Genomic DNA, 19,101 nt, shown 5'->3' with positions numbered 1-19,101 from the left:
GCGCCAGAGGCGGGGCCTATGCAACGCCCATCAAGTCTCCTTTTTAAGAACCGGGAGTCATTGTCTCCTTGACGCAGACACGTGGAGATAGAGAGCTTCCGGAGGCTTGGCTTCTAAAAAGGAAATCGGTTTTTCCTATCTCTATGATATGCTAGGTTTAGCACACAGTGATCAGAAAATTTAGAATAACTCATCTCGTTGTATGGATACGGAACTTCCAAGTTTACATTGAAAGCATCTCAAATCCCTTAGGAGTAAAAGCGAGAACTACCCATAGACATCGAAGGAAAAATCCAAGCTATCAGTTTAGCTATGACTGGGCAGTAGCAATACGTCCACAAAAATGTAGCAGAAGAGCAAATAACAGGCGATCCAGTTATTCCACTTTTAAACGTAATGAACGCTGCAATCCTGTTCGCAATTACCTCGAAGTAAGTCCCATAGAATTAAATGGGACTTACTTCTGAGTAGACATGCCTAGGATTGCACTGTAACTCCTTGCACATTCAGCCTGTTATACCCGTACTGCTGGTGGGGGAGAGAAATGGTTGAGAGAAAATTGTTTTGTTCCCGGAGAGGGAACGTGTTAGTCTGCTGTAGCACCTTACAGTGTTAACATTTCTCTGTTTGTTGTTTATTCGTTCAGTCGTTTCCGACTCTTCGTGACTTCATGGACCAGCCCACGCCAGAGCTTTCTGTCGGCTGTCGCCACCCCCAGCTTCCCCAAGGTCAAGTCTGTCACCTCCAGAATATCATCCATCCATCTTGCCCTTGGTCGGCCCCTCTTCCTTTTGCCTTCCACTTTCCCTAGCATCAGCCTCTTCTCCAGGGTGTCCTGTCTTCTCATTATGTGGCCAAAGTACTTCAGTTTTGTCTTTAATACCATTCCCTCAAGTGAGCAGTCTGGCTTTATTTCCTGGAGTATGGACTGGTTTGATCTTCTTGCAGTCCACGGCACTCTCAGAATTTTCCTCCAACAGTTCAAAAGCATCTATCTTCCTTCGCTCAGCCTTCCTTATAGTCCAGCTCTCGCAGCCATAGGTTATTTCTCTACTCAGAAGTAATTCCCATTATTTTCAATGGCGCTTACTCCCAGGTAAGTGGGTTTATGGTCATAGCCTTGAAGACTAACAAGTGTAGTAATTGCAACAATCCTGCAATGTAGCCCACCATCGATACAGGCTAGAGGGAGGAGCGATTCTGGTTTGGTTTCCCAGCCGCAAATCGGCCCCAAATGAAACATCGCTTAGGTTTCAAGATACTACAGTCTCCTTAGATTATTTCCTCGGACCCTCCCTTAGCCAAAATCCACGGTTCCGCAGCTAGCAGAAGCTCTGTAATAATTTGCGTACAGATGAGTTGCGCTTTCAAAAGTTTAAAAACTCCAAACAATTAAGTTTCTTAGAAGAAATAAGAGCTGCTTCTGTTTGGACACGGTAATGTCCAATCACAGCCGCGCTAACATCGTCCACTTTTAAGAGCAGCTCCCATTCCTAATCGCAGTAGAAGGGGACACTCTTCAGAAGAAGGCAGTTGATCCCTGTGCATGAGTCTTCATTATTGAGTCTATGCAACCTGTTTACTTTTTCAGTCTCTACGACACCAATGACGACAGGAAGCGGGGCGGGAGGACTCTGCCGGGTCCTGGAAGAGAGATATAGAACTTAGTAACCGCTCGGATATTTTCCCTCTCTTCTTCTACGGGCTTGTAAAGATATTTTAAGTCCTTTTCTCGGAATAAGAGGTAACATGTTATTTCTTTACGAGCCATTAGGCCGCGGTAACCCAGCATGGTAACGCGTGCGGAAAGATCGCCTCGGGCGGTGGACCTTCACTGCCTCCAGGACCTAAAAGGGAAGAGGGGTCAAGGGTGAAAGGGCAGTAACGACAACGGCGCGAGGCGAGGAGTTTGGGGGATGGCCAAGCATCATCCCGATTTGATCTTCTGTCGTAAGCAGGCAGGAGTAGGTAAGGACTCTCCTTCGTTTCCCTCAACCTGCACAATCTGGGGTGTTGGGTGGGTTGATCGTGGAAGCGGGTGGGGGGCGGCCAAAACCTTGGAGATTTTCGCTTAAAGACGACAGGGGTGTCCGAGGTGTGGAGAAAGAGGGCTGTATCCAATGTTAGACCTACTTAGAGTAGACCCATCGAAATGAATGGGATTTGAGCTAGTCCAACATTTGATGAGACCCCAATGAACGCTTTTCTTTCTTTACTAGCAGTAGCAGTCGGAGTCAACCAATGAAATTGATTGGGAGGGAGTAGATTCAGAACTAAGAAAAGGGTGCAGTTAGGGAACTTTAGACAATGGACTTAGTGGTCTTATGGTAGGGGGGAGGGAGAGAAAATTCTTCTCTGGGTGGTAATGTGTATTACTTCACTTAGTTCAGAAAGTTCACTTCCATGATGATTTGGGAACCCTTCTCATTTTGATGGTACACTACTGAAAACAATGGTACTTCTTCATACAATGTGTAACTCACTGCTGCCATATGTGGTTATGGCCACTGGCTTAGATGGCTTTACAGGATACTTTAAACTCAAAGAGGGTTGGCCTGTCAGCTCCTGTGATTGCTAAATGGAACTTCAGAGACTGAATATTATTTGCTAAAGGAAAGGGCTGTTTCTTTCATGCCCTTATAAGCCGCCTAGAGGCATCTGCTTGGCCACTTTAGGAAAAGAGATATTGGACTGGATAGGTTATTGATCTGATCCAGCAAGATTCTTCTAATAAGTCTGTCCATATGCTTTGTGTAAGCTAGCTGTCCCTTAATGGTCCTCCTTTCCTCAAGTTGTCCTCACTGTAAAAAATGATGATTTATTGCACACAGTTGTATCTCAGAATCTTGCAGCTGTCATAAGCAGCCCTATGTGGAAAACAAAAACAACATTGCTGCATTGTTGGAGCTAGTAAATGAAAGCATTCAGGTACTTCTATATAGTATTATGCATAATATGTTCAATCCCTGCATCTCAAGTAGCAGGGTTTGAAAAACAATCTTATTGCCACAAGAACTCCTGCCATATGACTTTTGGCCTCCTGCCCTCTCCTTTATGTTCAGCAGTTGTACTGTAGGCTTGCATGACTCTGCGTCACTGCCAACCTGTGACGTACATGGAGCAAAAGGTTTTGTTATTTTATTTTGATTGTAATAATGCTTTCTCTGTCTTGGCTCCTAAATGAGTATTAAGTTCTTAATTAATGTTGCTTTGGAAATGGCAAGCTCTGATCTTAGCAAACATACATTTGGCAGGAAGGGAAAGATAATATTATTTTCGTTTACTTTGGATTTAGTCCTACCAAAATTCACAATGTATGTCTAAGGTTGCCATTCTAAGCATACGTACATGGAAACAAGCCTCATTTGTTTGAAATGAAATGGAAAATTAAACACAACTTCTTAAAACTTACATTTGGTGTTTGGTGCCATATGACCTAGCTGCCGCTGCACTATAATCTACCTTCTCACTGTTTGAAATCAATTGGACTAGTGTAAAATCCATGTCACATTGGGGGTTATTAGTCCTGCTCCTTTCCTGCTTTTTTGCTCCTTAGTCCCCTCACCACAGAGGGGCTCATCAATAATGTGAAAGTGGTTCATGCATAGTGAATATTCACCCCCTCTGATACTTGCATGTGGTATGGACCCATCCCCTCCCTAGCGCCCCTCAATTAGCCACCTTCTTCTCTTTCCACCTCCCTGCTTGCAGCAACAGCCTAAGCATGCAGTTATACCCTGGGGCCGCCTTTGCGCCACACTGAATGACCAAGCAGGACTGTCCGTCATCCCGCTGGCAGAGGGGCTGCCTAGCCTGTTTGCTGCAGAGGCAGTTAATTGCTATTAAAGCTCAAGCTTTGAACTTTTTTTGGGAGTGTCAACATTTTCTGTACATTTACACTGCTAGATCTTAAAACAAAAATGGGGAAAATTGTTCTGATAGAACTCTAATAAGCCTTACACTATGGTATTCTTATATAGATTCACTTATGATTAAAGGTAGTTAGGATTAGGATGTATGGAATTGTCTGATGTCTGTTTCTGGAATATCAAAGTTAAACCTTTATTCAACATTTTTTAATTCTGCTTTGGCTTTGAAAACCATTATTTTTTCTGTCTCAGTGCCCCCCCCCTACACACACACGCACTCGTGCACACACACACGGGGATAATACTAAAGGAATGTAAAGATATTGAAATAATATATGTAAGTGCTTTGAACATTCATAGTTTCCATATGTATTATTTTTCTCCTTTATCTATTGCAGCTATTGGACGATTGTGTGAAAAATGTGAGTATGGCTTCTTAACTTTAGCATTATTCCACTGACCTTTTAAAATTGAGGCCCAGCAAAGCCTGTTTTCTAAAATGAGAATAAACCCCTAAGTATAATGTTCTTCATTACTTTGCATAGAGTAACTTAAAATATAAAGACAATAGGGTCTTTATATTTTAAAGTCCCTAGTTTGATTAACTGCTTTGAAAAAATCCTACAACTGAAGGTGCTAATTACTTTCTGTGTTTTAAAATTAAAATTCTGTCTTTATGGTCAGTACACCCTTATACATGTCTATTCATTTGTAGAGTTGATGGGAGTTGTAGGCCACAAGTTGCCCAACTCTGTATACAAAGACAGAACAATGGCCTGTTCTTGCTTGCATTTTGAGCTGAACATGGGCAAAAGTAAAAGTAGAACATGAAGTGATTTATAAGGATGCTGCTGTTGAAGCAAAATGTACTGCTTTTCCTGGCCAAAAGAAATAGCCAGGTTACTGCAGGCTGGACAAACATGCTGTTCAGCCCAGAAAAAGCTAGGAGAAGGTGCTCATCCAGGGCCAATTGCTTCTTGCCACATAAAGAAAGAGTGTATTTATTTTCTTCTCCTGGAAACTAGAAATCTAGCAGTATTGGTAAGAACTACAAGAGGGGGGATTGCAGCTTTTGCCCAGAAAATATCTTGAGTAAACAGGTCACATATTTAACTGTTAAAAGAAGCAGTTTTAGCCCCTTTACTATATAAAGAGCATGTTAAACAGGCCCTTAGTAGGAATATAGATGGATCAGGACACTGGTAATGGGGTATGAAACATTTCATCTTTGGGTCATTGGTGTGGCTCTGGTCCAGATTGGCAGTGATTGGTCTTGTCACCTGCTAGGTATTTGTTAACTTGTTGACTGTTTTTCCATATCTTGAGAGCGGTCTACAGTTACTTCCATGGTGTTTGTATAAGCTTGTCTTTTTAGAATTTTCCAAAGCCAAAATTAAAAAAGACAAACATTTATTCTCTTTCAAGAAAGCTGTAGAAGCTTGTTTGGGCAAGATACAATTTTGTGCATTTATTTTATGCTTGTATTGGGAAGATAAGACTTTTGTGTTACTTATACCCATACACAGATATAGTTGTTATAAATTGAACAAAAAGTTCAAAAACATAGTAGAGTGATTGATGGAGAAGTTCAGTTAAATGCCAGTTGCCTTGGGTTGCTATCTGCAAATAACTTAAGCTAGTATTTGGATCAGTGGAAACTCCATCCTTAACCACATTCACTGAGAAACAAATCCCATTGACTCTACTTTTGAAGCATGTTCAGAATGACCTATATCTTTTCTCTCTGGGGGAATGGTGTCTTGTTTATATCTTTTCTAAAAGCTGAAATCTGCATTCTTTGTTGGCAGGTGATGGCAAGTGTGTTATCTGTGACTCTTATGTGCGGCCCTGCACATTGGTGCGTATATGTGACGAGTGCAACTATGGCTCTTACCAAGGGCGCTGCGTGATATGTGGAGGTCCTGGAGTCTCTGATGCCTATTACTGTAAAGAATGCACCATCCAGGAGAAAGATGTAAGATTGTTACAAGAGGGTGCCTTTTACTCCTCTGAAGCAGGCAAAATACATTCTTAAAGATTACTGTTTCCTCGTGTTCTGATTAAACATTTGATGCTTTGGATACTTCAGGATGGAAGACTATTGGGTTGGAGCAAGAAGCAACTCTTTGCTTTTCTTCCTGCTCATGGAACATCTGGTCAGCAGCAAGTTCAGGAACAGGAAGGAGAATCTGGCACCCTAATGTTTTTCTTTAATTTAAAATATTTTTTTGGAAGACCCACAGGCGCAATGGCCGCATTGGGCATCCCTGATGTAAGCAGAACTGACTTTAAGGCCAGCTTCTATTCTGTAGGAAACATATCAGTGAGAGTAGCTTTTCAGTGAACACAAATAATGCAAGTGCCCACCAGAAAACAGGAATCGGACACTAAAGATCAGTTGCAGACTGGGTATCCATGCACTAATTTCCCGGGGGTAAAATGTAGTGTGGTGGATATATATTGCATCTTCTGAGAGGACCTCAAAAAATCCCACACATCTATCAGCTATAATAAAATTTAGGATTATGTGCAAGTTGACTCCTCCAGCTATACCTGTCCCATCCTCTGTTAATTCTTCCCCCCATCACAGCTGGTGTTCGAACAGTCGATCATACCGACCATGGATCTTTTGCATGCCATCTAGTCTGGCATATTCGGCAGCAAATGCTCTTGCACCTGCCTAGGCTCTAGTAATCCTGCAGCTGCCCTGCCAGCAGCAGCCATTTCCAACTTTAATAATCCCTGCAGCTAACATTCTGTGGCATTTATACATGCACACAAATGTACTGGTTCTTTTTGATAAGGCACCTAATTATGTGGCAAAGTATGTTAAACTTTCCCCCTTTATAACTATACCCATGATTTATTCTTCAATATCTTGTCACATTTTGCTTTATCTCCATCTAGTGGCAAATGTGATGGAGGTCCAAATGAGCTAGCTGGAAATCTTTTTCTCTTTCCTAGAGAATACCCATGCAATATTTGCCCTCCTTTAAAAATATATATAGTAATCAGTGCAGCATCTGGAATACCCTAAACTGTTTTTGGTATTTCTGCTGAATGGACTAACAAATGATATAAAGGATTTGGTGGTGGAACCAGGACTGAGAAATCTATGGGAAGGTTATTTCTGGTTTTCCACAAGGAGTGTTCTATATTCTACTCTAGACTGACTAGTTTTCCAGTGCTACTTCCCTTCAAACATTTTTTAAATTTTTTAAAGTAGTTGTCTTTGATATGAATTGCTTTCCCCAAAGGAAAATGATAATGAAGTTGATATTTACAGTGTGCTATTCATTACACCCATAATTATTTTGTATGTCACTTCTCATTAACATGCTGTCTGGAGTTTGGCTCCTTGAAGAGCTCAGATCTTTGGTGAGGGGTAGTGGTCTTTTAATTTTTAATACATTTTTCTAGCATTTGTGGTGGTTAAGAGAGGTCTGAAAATATGCAGATAGTATCTGCAGAAAGCTCAAGCAACTCTCATCCCCACAACTTTGGGGGTAGTGCTTGTTAGGAGTTGGGTCCCTTAGTTCTGTGCTTCGGTAGGAGACAGACTTGGTCATACTTAGAATAGACCTAGTAAAATTAACAGGACTTAAGTTAGTGACTTGGATTTCATTGACTTCAATAGGTCTACTCCAAGTATGACCAATTCTGAATCCAATGTTTTGTCCCTCTGCCACTAACCTCAACCCATGCCTGGCGTCTTTACCTTTCATTTCCCCAACGTTTGTGATAATGCTGGAAATTCTGCAAAGCCCCAAACTACAAAGTCAGATTATTCAAATAATGTAGTTTTATGCAAGTATAAGCAACTTATTCTGAGTGTAGAATTTGCACATGTCTGGCTGAGAAATTGAATTGCAACATAACTCTAAGCTGGTGCACTCAAAAGTAAGTCCCACTGAGTTCAGTGGGGTTTAGCATATGTATGTATAGGATTGCAGCCTTAGATTCAGAATACTATCTAAATCTCTCTTGGACTTCAAATGGGAAGTCGGCATAGCTATCTATAGCCAGTATGTGTATTAGGATAGGTATAGATTAATCAGTCTTCCCCCATTCCCTATCTGAGCTGTGGTAGAGGTATTGTGATAAGCGCATTAGGGTTTACCCTTGTTATAACCATATCCCTTGTTCCATTTCAGCGAGATGGCTGTCCCAAGATTGTCAACCTGGGCAGTTCAAAAACAGATCTCTTCTACGAGCGAAAGAAATATGGCTTCAAGAAAAGGTGATCCCATCTCCACTATGGTGCACCTGCTGGAGTCGAGGAGGCTTCCTAAAATGTCTTTGGACTACAGTCTTACTGGAAAGCAGTCAATTTTGTTTTGTTTTCAGTCCTTATAATTTGTTGGAAAAACTAGTACCCACATCTAAACTTGGAGGTTACTGGTTTTCTTGCCTTTCCTCACCAGTAGATAATGTAACTGAATAAGGCAAGTATTGTCATTGTTTGTGCCTCAGTGGAAGAAAATTATGATTTCAGCCCCTGTAACTCCCTATTCATACTTTCATATACAAACAACTTTCTTTTGTTTTGACCGATATCTTTTTATTTTCGTTTATGACTGCTCCTATGTTTTCTCTGAAGGAACAAGCAGTCAAAGTTCTATGTCATTGTGGATTATGGATCAATAAAGTTTTATAGTAGTCTTCTAGTGAAAGGTCTTGTCTTTGCTTCTCTATACTGTTGTATAGTACCCCTGGTAAATCTGAAGTCCTCAAGACTGAAAAGCTTTAAAGAACAGCACTTTGTGCTGCCTTAACTTACGTTTCTTGCATCACTGCAAGATGGTTATGCTATAAAGCCACTATTATTGTCTACTGCTGTGGAAGTCTGGCTGCCACGTGAGATTTGCTCACTTTTGTTCCAGTGTTGTTCTCCACCTGGAACTAGTTCAGCAGCAGGAAAATAACATCTTATTTATTTATTTATTTATTAGATTTTTATACCGCCCAATAGCCGAAGCAATCTGGGCGGTTCACAAAAATTAAAACCACAATAAAGCACCCAACAGGTTAAAAACACAATTACGAAATACAGTATAAAAAGCGCAACCAGGATAAAACCACACAGCAAAATTGATATAAGATTAAAATACAGAGTTAAAACAGTAAAATTAAAATTAAGTGTTAAAATACTGAGTGAATAAAAAGGTCTTCAGCTGGAGATGAAAGGAGTACAGTGTAGGCGCCAGGCGGACCTCTCTGGGGAGCTCGTTCCACAACCGGGGTGCCACAGCGGAGAAAGCCCTCCTCCTAGTAGCCACCTGCCTCACTTCCTTATTGCTAGTACAGACAAAGGCCCATAAGAAGCAGACTTTAAAAAGATGGGTGTTGCCCAGCCTACATTAATCTTTCCATACCATAAATGGAAATGCTGTGACCTGTGATTACCAGTTTCCAAATCACAGCCAGATGCTGTCTACAAGTTGTAGTCCCTGTAGGAAAGTGGTTGGGGTGAAAGAAAGAGGTGTGGTAATAACATGGACTGAAGTATCGAGGTAGCCTCAGCCTGGTAGAAAGCACCTGTTCACAGAACAAGTTCAGCAAGGGAAGCAGTAAGCTCCCCACATACTCCTAAATCTGGCCTCAGATCTTTCTTCCAGGGTTTCTAAAGAGGTAATTCTCAATTGACCTCATTCTGTTCCAAAGTGCATTGAGTGCCAATTAGGCAAACCATATTAATTCAGGACTGCAGCATAATAACGACTAGTATTGTTCCCCAAACACTGCCTTGGAATGCTCTGTACTCGTTCCAAAAGTTTCCTTTGAAATTTTGACCTGCAGCACTAGTTGCCCCAAATTCCTGGCCTTACTCCAGTTAAGTGTTGTTTAAAATTGCTAATAGCGCTAGAAGCTCATACTGAGCTAGTGTTGGAGACCAATCTGATGTTGGTCAGATGTTTGGACTGGAATACAAATACTTGGACTCAAAATAGTGCAGACCATCTTCCACCATGTTCAGCTATGCAGCATGTTTAAACGTAAATTTAAAATACTCAAAACCTTTTTCCTCCACCTTGTTCATCCTCAGATGTCAGGTCCTGTAGAGAAGGACTGGCAGAAAAGGATTCGTAAGAAAAGAAAAGAGGAAAGACATGAAGGGATGAGAGGAATGAAAGGCGTGCATCTTGCCTCAGTTTAGTCCATTAGAGAGTGGATTATTTGGTAGAAAAAAATGATATCGCCATTCATATATGTTGTCTTAGTAGCATGAGTTTGGGTTCTACTTGGCACAGATATCTTAAATGTATTATTTGTGTAACGGTTACGATTCCTATAAAAATGACAACAAAAGTGGGCTGTTCAGATGGAAAGGGTTTTGTCTAGGATTCCTTGCAGATTTTCATTTTGAGACTCCACAACTTTGACCTGTCAAGCTGAACACATACATGTCACCCATCTAGGGCTCAATAAACCTGGCTTTGCTGCCTTCCTGAAGCTGCAAAGACCAGGGGGTTGTGTCAGGCCCACAATAGCATGGCTGGTGGACTGCTTTCAACTTGAGGGATTACAAGTTGAGCACACCTGCTTTAGCATATCTCCAGGGAAACGGATGTTACTGAGCTGTGGTGTGCAGAACTTTAAAATTAACAAACCCAGTACTCAGAAGCTTGAGAACTGCTGATGTATAGTCAGTAATGACATGGTCTCCTTATTCTTCAATTGCAAGATAGCCCCTAAGGAGAATGGTCTCCTTGAACCTACATGATACCGATCCAAAACCTAGTCACTATATTTCAGTTTGGGGTTTTCTTCTGAAAAAAGAACTAAAAGCCTACTTCACTGGATTATTGTGAATGTAGTAAAGATTGTATGGTAAGGATATTGTGCTCATGTTACTCCGACAAAATTAAAGAGCATGGTTTTTTAAAAATACTAATTTAACCATCTCTGTTTCTTAGAAGTCTTCTGCAACCTTTAAACAGCTTGGTATATTTTGATACCCAGTGATCTAATGCTGGGGAAATGCCTGTTAAGATGGTTTGGGTGATTGTGGAGGGGAGAGGACTTCAATATTGCAGGGACCCCTGGGAAATGCAGTCCCCAGCAGGATTCCTGTCAGTGAGGGCAGGACTATCAACTATAAGAGTTAGAGGGGAGGTGTCCCAAAGTGCAGTGTTTTACATTTGCCTAAATGAGCGAATGGCCACCAGTCACCTATATGGGAGGTGTTAAATGATGCATGTGAGGACACTATTGAGCTAGGGCCAGCCATAGAGAATGACAGCCATTCATCTCCACAAAGTTCTGTTGCTTCGTGTGCATAGAGCCATCTTTTCTGAGTCACAATGGAGTGTAACAGAATATTGGGTACTGGGTTTGAAAGATGTATAGGCAATCCTTTTAGAAAGTCTCCCCCCCCCCCATTATCAGTTTTACAAGGGTTTTGTGATTTCCAAACAGAAATGGAGAGATAAAAGTACTAAACAGAGATAATGATTTCTTGTGTGGGGGAGAGTTGGGAAACCTCGTCCATCTCTTCATTTGATCATCTTAATTCAGGGGTTGGGAACCTCAGGCTCAGAAGCCAAATCTGACCCTCTTGGGGTCTCAGATAGCCCCACCGACTTTCCAACCACCACTTGTTAGGTGGTCTCCTGGCTTTTGCACTGTTTTTCCCCATCTTAAAATGTTGAAATGCTTCCCCTAAGGTTGAGTTGCTGGTAGTAAGTAAGAGCTTTAAGCTACAATATGCTGGTATGTTTTGTATTTTTGGCCCTGCCTTGTTTGCTTTTTGACCCACCCACCACTGGAATGTGGCCTGTGACAGCTCCTCTGAAATTGAATTCGGCCCCCAGGCTGAAAGAGGTTCCCGCCCCTGTCTTAACTGAACTTTATTAATCTTTAGTAATTTCCCACTTTCTTTGGCCTTAAACCAGACAAAACAGAAAATATTAAATATATAACTGTGTAGAAATTTGTTGCCATTTTATTCTGAACAACTGGCTAAGGATGATCCTGCAGCAGATTTTAGACAGCCAGAATTTTGTGTAATGAGATCATCTTTTATCTGTTTTGCATAGGTATTATAAAACACTTCACATGCTAAGTGTTTTGTTTTAATAATTATACTAACGCAGTTTCCTCAGAGGTTTCCATCATAATTACAAGGGAACATTCAGGTGGAAAATGTTATGTTAAAAATGTGGGCAGAGAATCAAGACGTCCCCTGAACAAGTCCCCACTGGAAGGGATTGGTGTTTTGCTAGAGCTGTAATGTAGTCTTCTATAGTTCTCATTCATTTCAATGGGAGTTATACAAGAGATATTTTGTGTGGATTGTTCTTTCAGGTGTTGTCAATATCTAGCGTCTTAGCTAGCCCTGCTGAAAAGGCATTGCTATGATATGGTCTACACAAAGAAAGCTCATGCAATATTTTGCTTAGACCAAGAAAGGAGTCAAAATGACTAAGTTTGGACTGGGTCATGTGAGGTGACAAGGAAGAGCTCATAATAACCCATACTAATCACTTGAATCATTAAATCACGTGCCTGATCATCTATCTGAATCTTACATATAACCATCTTGTGGTCAAATGGTTGTCTTGAACTTGGATGATTTCCCCCTCATAAGTTTCTCAAATTTAGCCCTATTATCATTGTGCCAAAGAAGCAATTGTCTAACCAATCAAATCTTTCCAAATGAAATAGAATTGGTTTGGGAGGGGGACTTTAGGGGGGAAAGAATTGCAGTGAAAAATAGGGTTCTTGAGATTCTCAACATTGTAAATTGATTTAAAGAGGTGAACATAAAGCCCTTTAATGCACCAACTGGAGAAGAATTATTTCATTACCCAACCAAAATAAATGTGATGGGGGTGGGTGGGTACATGGAACAGCTTGTGCTTACTTCCCCTCTTAGCAGTCCATACCACTAGAGAAGGCCCACCTTCCACACAAAGAACTAGAAGTTTAAAGTGGAAGATCATTTCAAATGGATTAGTCTGCTCTGTTGTGTTTTGCACCTTCATGATGATTTAGTAAGCACCTCTTGGCAAATTGTTTATTCATTTGAAAGGCAGGAAAGAACTAATTTCCTTGGGCTTTAGCTGTCAGGTGATGTGAAGGTAAAGAATGCTGGGAGATGACTGAGGGTTAATTACACCCAATTATTGACTGACTGGTCTTTCCTGGTATTAAAACTTCATAGCAAACCTAGTCTGGTGGGATGGTGTTTTTTTCTTTCTTTCTCCTTTGCCTCATTGATTTAGTAGATGTCATCTGATGTAATATTAACTAAATGTTAAGGAGTGCCTATAGGACCTCATATGTAGCTTCCATCTTACATGTGCTTTTTGTGATGAAATAATTAAGAGAAGCATAGCTGAGTTTCTACCTGTATGTTATTAGTAATCCATATTAACAGAGTCTGGACATAAACATGTATGTTCACGAGTAAGTCTTATTGTTTCATCCTATTTAGAAAAGGAACTAAGATGAATCTACATCAATTCTAGTGCCAAGTATACTGAATTTTCACTGTACGTTCTAGTATAAGGCTACTTAGCTTCTAGTAAAGCAAGGGAATACTGGAATTATTAATAACTTATGTCAGAATTGTCTTAATAGTGGTGAAAATATTTTCTGTTCAGGTTTGTCTTTCTAATTCTCCCTGTCAAGGTCCAAAGCACAGATAGGAATGAAGAAGAGATGTTAGGAATATTATATGTACTAATGTTGCTGGGAGTGCACACAGGGCCTGTTACCTGAATGTATTTGTAAGTGCCCTGAATCTCAGCCAGCCTCCAGGGGTGTGTAGATGTTCTCTTTCTTCTGTGGAGGAGAGGTTGGAGGGTAAAGACAGGGGAAGCTAGTGGAGTGCCTGGGGGTCAGTCAAACTGTTCAAGCAAAAGTATCTGTTTGCTAAGGGAGGCCTCTTCCTTCCAAGTCTCATGATTTCCCATAGCGCAAAGTTCTCCTCTCCCTCTCCCCACTTTGCATCTCTGAACAATTTCTCAGTCCTGCTCCAAATCTTGCATCCTGGTTCTCCCTCCCCACTCCCTGCTGTTTTTCTGCCCCAAAGAGGTTGTGAAAGCGCTGACTTTGATAACTTTTTTTAAAAAAAGGTCACACACATTTGTGCAGGGGAGAGATCTATCAAAAAATTTAGCCACTGTATTGGAACCTCTATTTTATTTATTTTATTTTATTTATTTATTACATTTATATACTGCCCCACAGCTAAAGCTCTCTGGGCGGTTCACAAAAGCCAAAAACAGTAAACACCAAAAGTATACAAAATTTAAAAACCATCAGAGACATAAAAACAACAGTATATGGCTATAACAGGATTGGCTATAAAACATCACACGAGCCCCTCTCTACACAAGGCACCGGAGACTATGTGTGGTGGGCTGGGCGAGGAAGAAACTGGCTAAGTAAGAGGGGGACCAATGGCTACTACTCCCCAGAGCAAAGCGAACAGCAACAAAGAAACCAAGAAAATCGCTTGTGATGTACCTCTGCACCAATTACTGGGAGACAAACATTGTAGGAGACTGTTGCCTTCATGCCTTTCTTGTAACACACTTCCCCCCCAGGCATTCTCTTTACCCTATTATCCTATAAGTACTGCCTTTCCCATTTCAGTGTATGTGTGTATTTGTGTGTGTGAGTGTAAAATACACAAACTTCCTTCACCTCCCCACAAACAATACAGACCTCTTGTAGTTGTGTGGGAGAGGGAATAATGGAACACACAGCTTTTCTCATTTCCCTTCATGTTGAGCAGCATTTGCAGCAATTCCTTTTTGTACACTACTGTTAGAAGCAAAAATGTCTTCTTTTCCTTGCCATCTAGTCATCCTTCCTGATTGCTCCTCCTTTCTTCACAACCTGTCTCTATGCACCATCAGTTAGTCTTCTCCTATTCTGTATCCATCTCCTTGCTCATTCCCCAAAATACTTTCTCCTACACATATTATGTGCAAAAACATAGTACAATAGGACCTTTACCTTTATTTAAAATGCCCTTTGCATTTGAACAACAATCCTGTGAAGTCAACCATGAATGACATGCAAGTGCACCTAAATTAGCCTTGACTTCTTTTCTTTTAATGAAAAGCAGAATTAGGCGACTGTGATTTTTGAGCCCTGGATGGATGAGTAATTATTTTCTGCTAGATGGTTATTGGAAGGCCATATTGAAAACTGGCACATTTCAAGCTGAACATATCTGTACAAGTGGATAGTAAGCTCACAAGAGTGGCACCCAATCTTAAACATTTTATACCAGAGGTGCCAAAATCCAGGTTCTTCATAGCCACAGGTGCTAAACAATTAGACCTAGCAAGTGGCACCTAGGTCAAGGGCAGGGAAGTTGGTTTGCCCTCATATCTGCTGTTTAAAAATGTAGTAGATGTCTAAAGTTTTGTGCCCCTGCTTTATGTCAGTGTGTGTGAGAAACAGATTTTACAAGAACCTTTAGGCTGCAGTAATATAGGCATTCCCCTGGGAGTAAATTCCATAAGATTTACTTCTGAGTAGACATGCATAGGATTGCAGTTAATATCTCACCCACTGAAAAGTAGATATTTTTCTCTTGCGTGCATGTGTGTCCACACAACCTTTAAAACGTTTGTAGGGGTTTTAATTTATCTGACAGCCATCCAAAGTATGCCATACTTTTCTCCATCTTAAACCTAGAGGTGATTTGTGGGGTATGATGAATGGGAGTAATTAATTGCAATGGAATTTGATTTGGAGTAGGATCTATTTGGTAAATTAACTGAAGAGAAATTACTGAGTTGGAGTGATCTGGGGACGGGACACAAATTAATTGAAGAATATGGGGTGCTTTGAATAGGTATCTGACTTGCCCTTTGTAAAATTTAAATTTTAGTATTTATTTCTAAATTTGCATCTTCAGATATAAATTAGCACTTGTTTTCAATGTTTCCCCCTAAGTGTAGGGCAGTAGTCTATGCCACTGAGCATGCTTGAAATGAGTGAGACTTCCAAGTAAGCACAGTTAGGATTCAACTCTTAATGTGACTGGGAAAATTGTTTTTATATGTTTTTGTACATCTCAGGATGGATAAATATTAAAAATGTGCTGTGAAACCAGTTTAATCATAACAAGAATGCTGCAAAAAATCTCCTAGTTTTAGGCTTATGTTGAAGAGACTGGCTCTGTGGTAAGTAGCATTTATGTGTTTAAAGTGCATACTGCACATGTCTTTATGTGAGGTAGGAGGGGAATAATCCAGGAAGAAGGTACAATATAGTAGAGTAGAGTTTTCTACTACAAAAGCCTTCAAGCTTTACAAACAGGTCAGCCTGAATGGTCCTATTTACATCCATCTACGCCATCCTAACTGGTAAGAAATCAATACTGACTCCCTGCTTGTCTGAATACATACATTTCCCACTCTATCCCATAAAATATTTTCTGTAGAGATAACGGAGGTCGGAGGGAGAGTATCAAAACAGCACATCTGTCCACAAGAACAGATAAAATAAACATATCGTGTACTTTGAACAACATAGGGCTCATTGCTTTGCCTTAGCGATGTTGTTTTTTAATGTTCATTTGGAAACTTTAGGCCTAGGAAATCTTTTAACAAAAACTACACTTCCCAGCAACCTTCTTGCAGTTCCAATTCTACACACAAACGCGCACCACACACACATACACACACACAAACTTTTAGCCTACTGGTTAATGCAACAGACCAATCTGCAGAACCCCCTGACGTCTCCAGCCAATGGGAAAGCTGTTGCTAACAGAGTGGTGTTATTTTTAGAAGAGCTTGTTCTTCTACACCTTGCAGGTTGTTCTGCTTATCTCAGTGCTTGCGTCTGAAGCTACGTTGGCGAAGGCAATGCACAGGCGCACTGACAAAAAAGTAATCCCTAAATCGTGCGGAGGCGCCTTCGCAAGCCGGGGTGGGGAACCGCTCTCCATGAATACTTAAAATGCCATCTGACATCCGTGTCTTGTGGGGTTTTGTTTAGGGAATGTGAGCTGATTTGCATACCCTCCAGCATTTGAGGGATGAAAATAAACAAGCGAAATATGCGCGCTTGTGTTAAGCTTGCGGTTCGCGTGCTTAAAGAAAAGGAACAAGCGAGCAGACCTGATGGCGCACTCGCAAATTATATATATATATATATAATACGCACGCATATCTTGTACCCGACGAGAGCACACACAAATATTGTACTTTGTTCGCAAGAAAATATTCAGATCAAGTACAAACTAGGAAAGTTATGGGGTCAAAGTAAAGGAGTCTTAACACCAGTTCAAATTAGATTCGCCTCTCGATCCCACTAGACTGCTTTAACCATGGGCATTCCTCTCAGTTAAAGTGGAAGTGGTGGGGAGAGGGGATGCAATATTTGGGAATAGGTCACAGACACGCCTAAAGTCAGTCTCGGTCCCTGGACCTATTTTCAGTGCAAGCCACAACACGAGCCCTGGATCGTGCGAGGCATAGGAGTAAAACGAATACATCCCTGAGGCCGAGCGGTGGTGCCTTTCGTTTGCCGTTGGGTGCCCTCCCCATCGTGGTTGGGTTGGAGGTGTTCATGCATCTCAAGTGAGCTCTTTCTTAAGAAAGGTCATGCCCTCATAAAATAGATAGACATTAAGGTGCCACCGGACTCCCAAGTGGCAGGCTGTGGTTTCTAGGCAACCCCCGAGTTCCGGACCTTCTCCTTTTTAAAAATAAATTTAACAGTTGCCATTTTTAAAGAAGATCTTATGTTTCCTGACATAACAAGGCAAGTTTAACAAGGTTTTTATAGGATTAGCTCAGTACAGAGTTATACGCATAGTCAACTTCTCCTCCCTACCACCGTGTCCAGCCAGGTTTTAATAAACCTATTCTGAAAAGCATTCTCAGAAACATTAGGATGGGGTTCTCTGATGGAGGCTTTTGACCTGAGGAAATTGAAGAGGAACACTGGGGGACGCTGGAAAAAGTGGCTTGAAACTCTTCTCTGCTCACCTCAGGATGGTCGCATGGAATTTAAACCCCCTCCCCTTCTTATGTATTGAAACACTACATGGAAAAGGGATGAGTGAAGGCTACACGAAATTTATTTTGGCTTGTAGAAACAAAAAATGGGCCACAACAGAGGCAGGATGCTAGTTACCTGTGCTTATACATATTCATCTAATTAATACATGTTTAAACTGCAAGTAGCTTTTCCCTGGAGAGGAAATTAATATAAATAGGTAGTGGAACCCAAATGAACAGGTAAGTGCCACACAATTCCGACTATAATCCTCAATTTGCATGGGAAAAGAATAATTCACCTGGTTCTATCGTTCATAGCCCTTGTTTTACTGGTTTTAAAAAAAACACATCACTACAATGCTAACACATATTATAGAAATGGGAGGAGAAACACCCTTTTGATTTAGCGGACTAAAATTATAGGTAAGTTATATTAAGGAGTAACCTGTATTACTTGTTTTTGAACTAGTCCATGAACTAGAATAATGGAGTTGCAAATAGTCCTATTCAAGAATAAGGGCATTACAACTAAATCCATTCTGAATATGTTTAGGGGCAGAGGTGGTCATTTGATAACATGGTAAATTGCTGTTCTTACCTTTGTAGCATACCACTGCTTAACCATTTAAGCACACCACACGTTTGCATTAAGATGGAATTTTCTCACCCTCTCAATGCATTCTTTAACGCTGAAGGGGGAGCAGGGTTGTATCAATATTCATTAGTGATTGATAATATAGAATCAAGTGTTGGTAGCTATTAACTAGCCTAGACTACAAATGGGGAGGGGCCGTCTTCAGTATAAACTTGAAATCTCTTGCAGCCGATTCTATGCATGTTTACTCGGAAGTAAGAAAGGAGGAACGATATTTGGTAAGTTCTAAGGAACACTGCAGGGTTGGACATGCAAGTTTTCTTGCCTGTCAATATTCAGGAAAGATAATAATTGTAGACGACTAGAGTCACAACATGAAGAGGGATAATTCATTAAAACGTAAAACAAAACAAAAAACACACCACCCCATCACAGCAGCAAATGACGGACTTTCCTTTCGGAGTGATGGCTCTGTCAAGCGTCTGTAACAACAACGCGAAGCAACCGGCACAGCAGGAGTTAATTTAAAGCAGGCGTTTGGGGAAGTAGTTCCGGCCTCCCCTCCCCCTCCTCCCCTTCCTTGTCCTTTGCAGGACGCGTCACCCTGGGTGTGGAAGAGAATATCCTTGCGCAGGGTTGCTAAGGGTGAAAGTTTTCA

The 19,101-nt window shown here is 41.0% G+C and overlaps 1 protein-coding gene across 1 annotated transcript; it reads left to right on the top strand.

Moving 5' to 3' along the window:
* Positions 1 to 1,851: 1,851 nt before the first annotated feature.
* PHF5A (PHD finger protein 5A) lies at positions 1,852 to 8,536 on the top strand. Its single transcript, XM_063134649.1, has 4 exons — positions 1,852 to 1,968; positions 4,268 to 4,291; positions 5,678 to 5,844; positions 8,024 to 8,536. Exons 1-4 carry the CDS (start codon positions 1,917 to 1,919, stop codon positions 8,111 to 8,113), a joined length of 333 nt encoding a protein of 110 aa, XP_062990719.1. The 5' UTR covers positions 1,852 to 1,916; the 3' UTR covers positions 8,114 to 8,536.
* The last annotated feature ends 10,565 nt before the right edge of the window (positions 8,537 to 19,101 follow it).

This window comes from Elgaria multicarinata, chromosome 9, assembly GCF_023053635.1.
Source record: "Elgaria multicarinata webbii isolate HBS135686 ecotype San Diego chromosome 9, rElgMul1.1.pri, whole genome shotgun sequence".
NCBI classification, from domain to species: Eukaryota; Metazoa; Chordata; class Lepidosauria; order Squamata; family Anguidae; genus Elgaria; species Elgaria multicarinata.
This window is presented reverse-complemented; position numbering and strand designations above follow the sequence as displayed.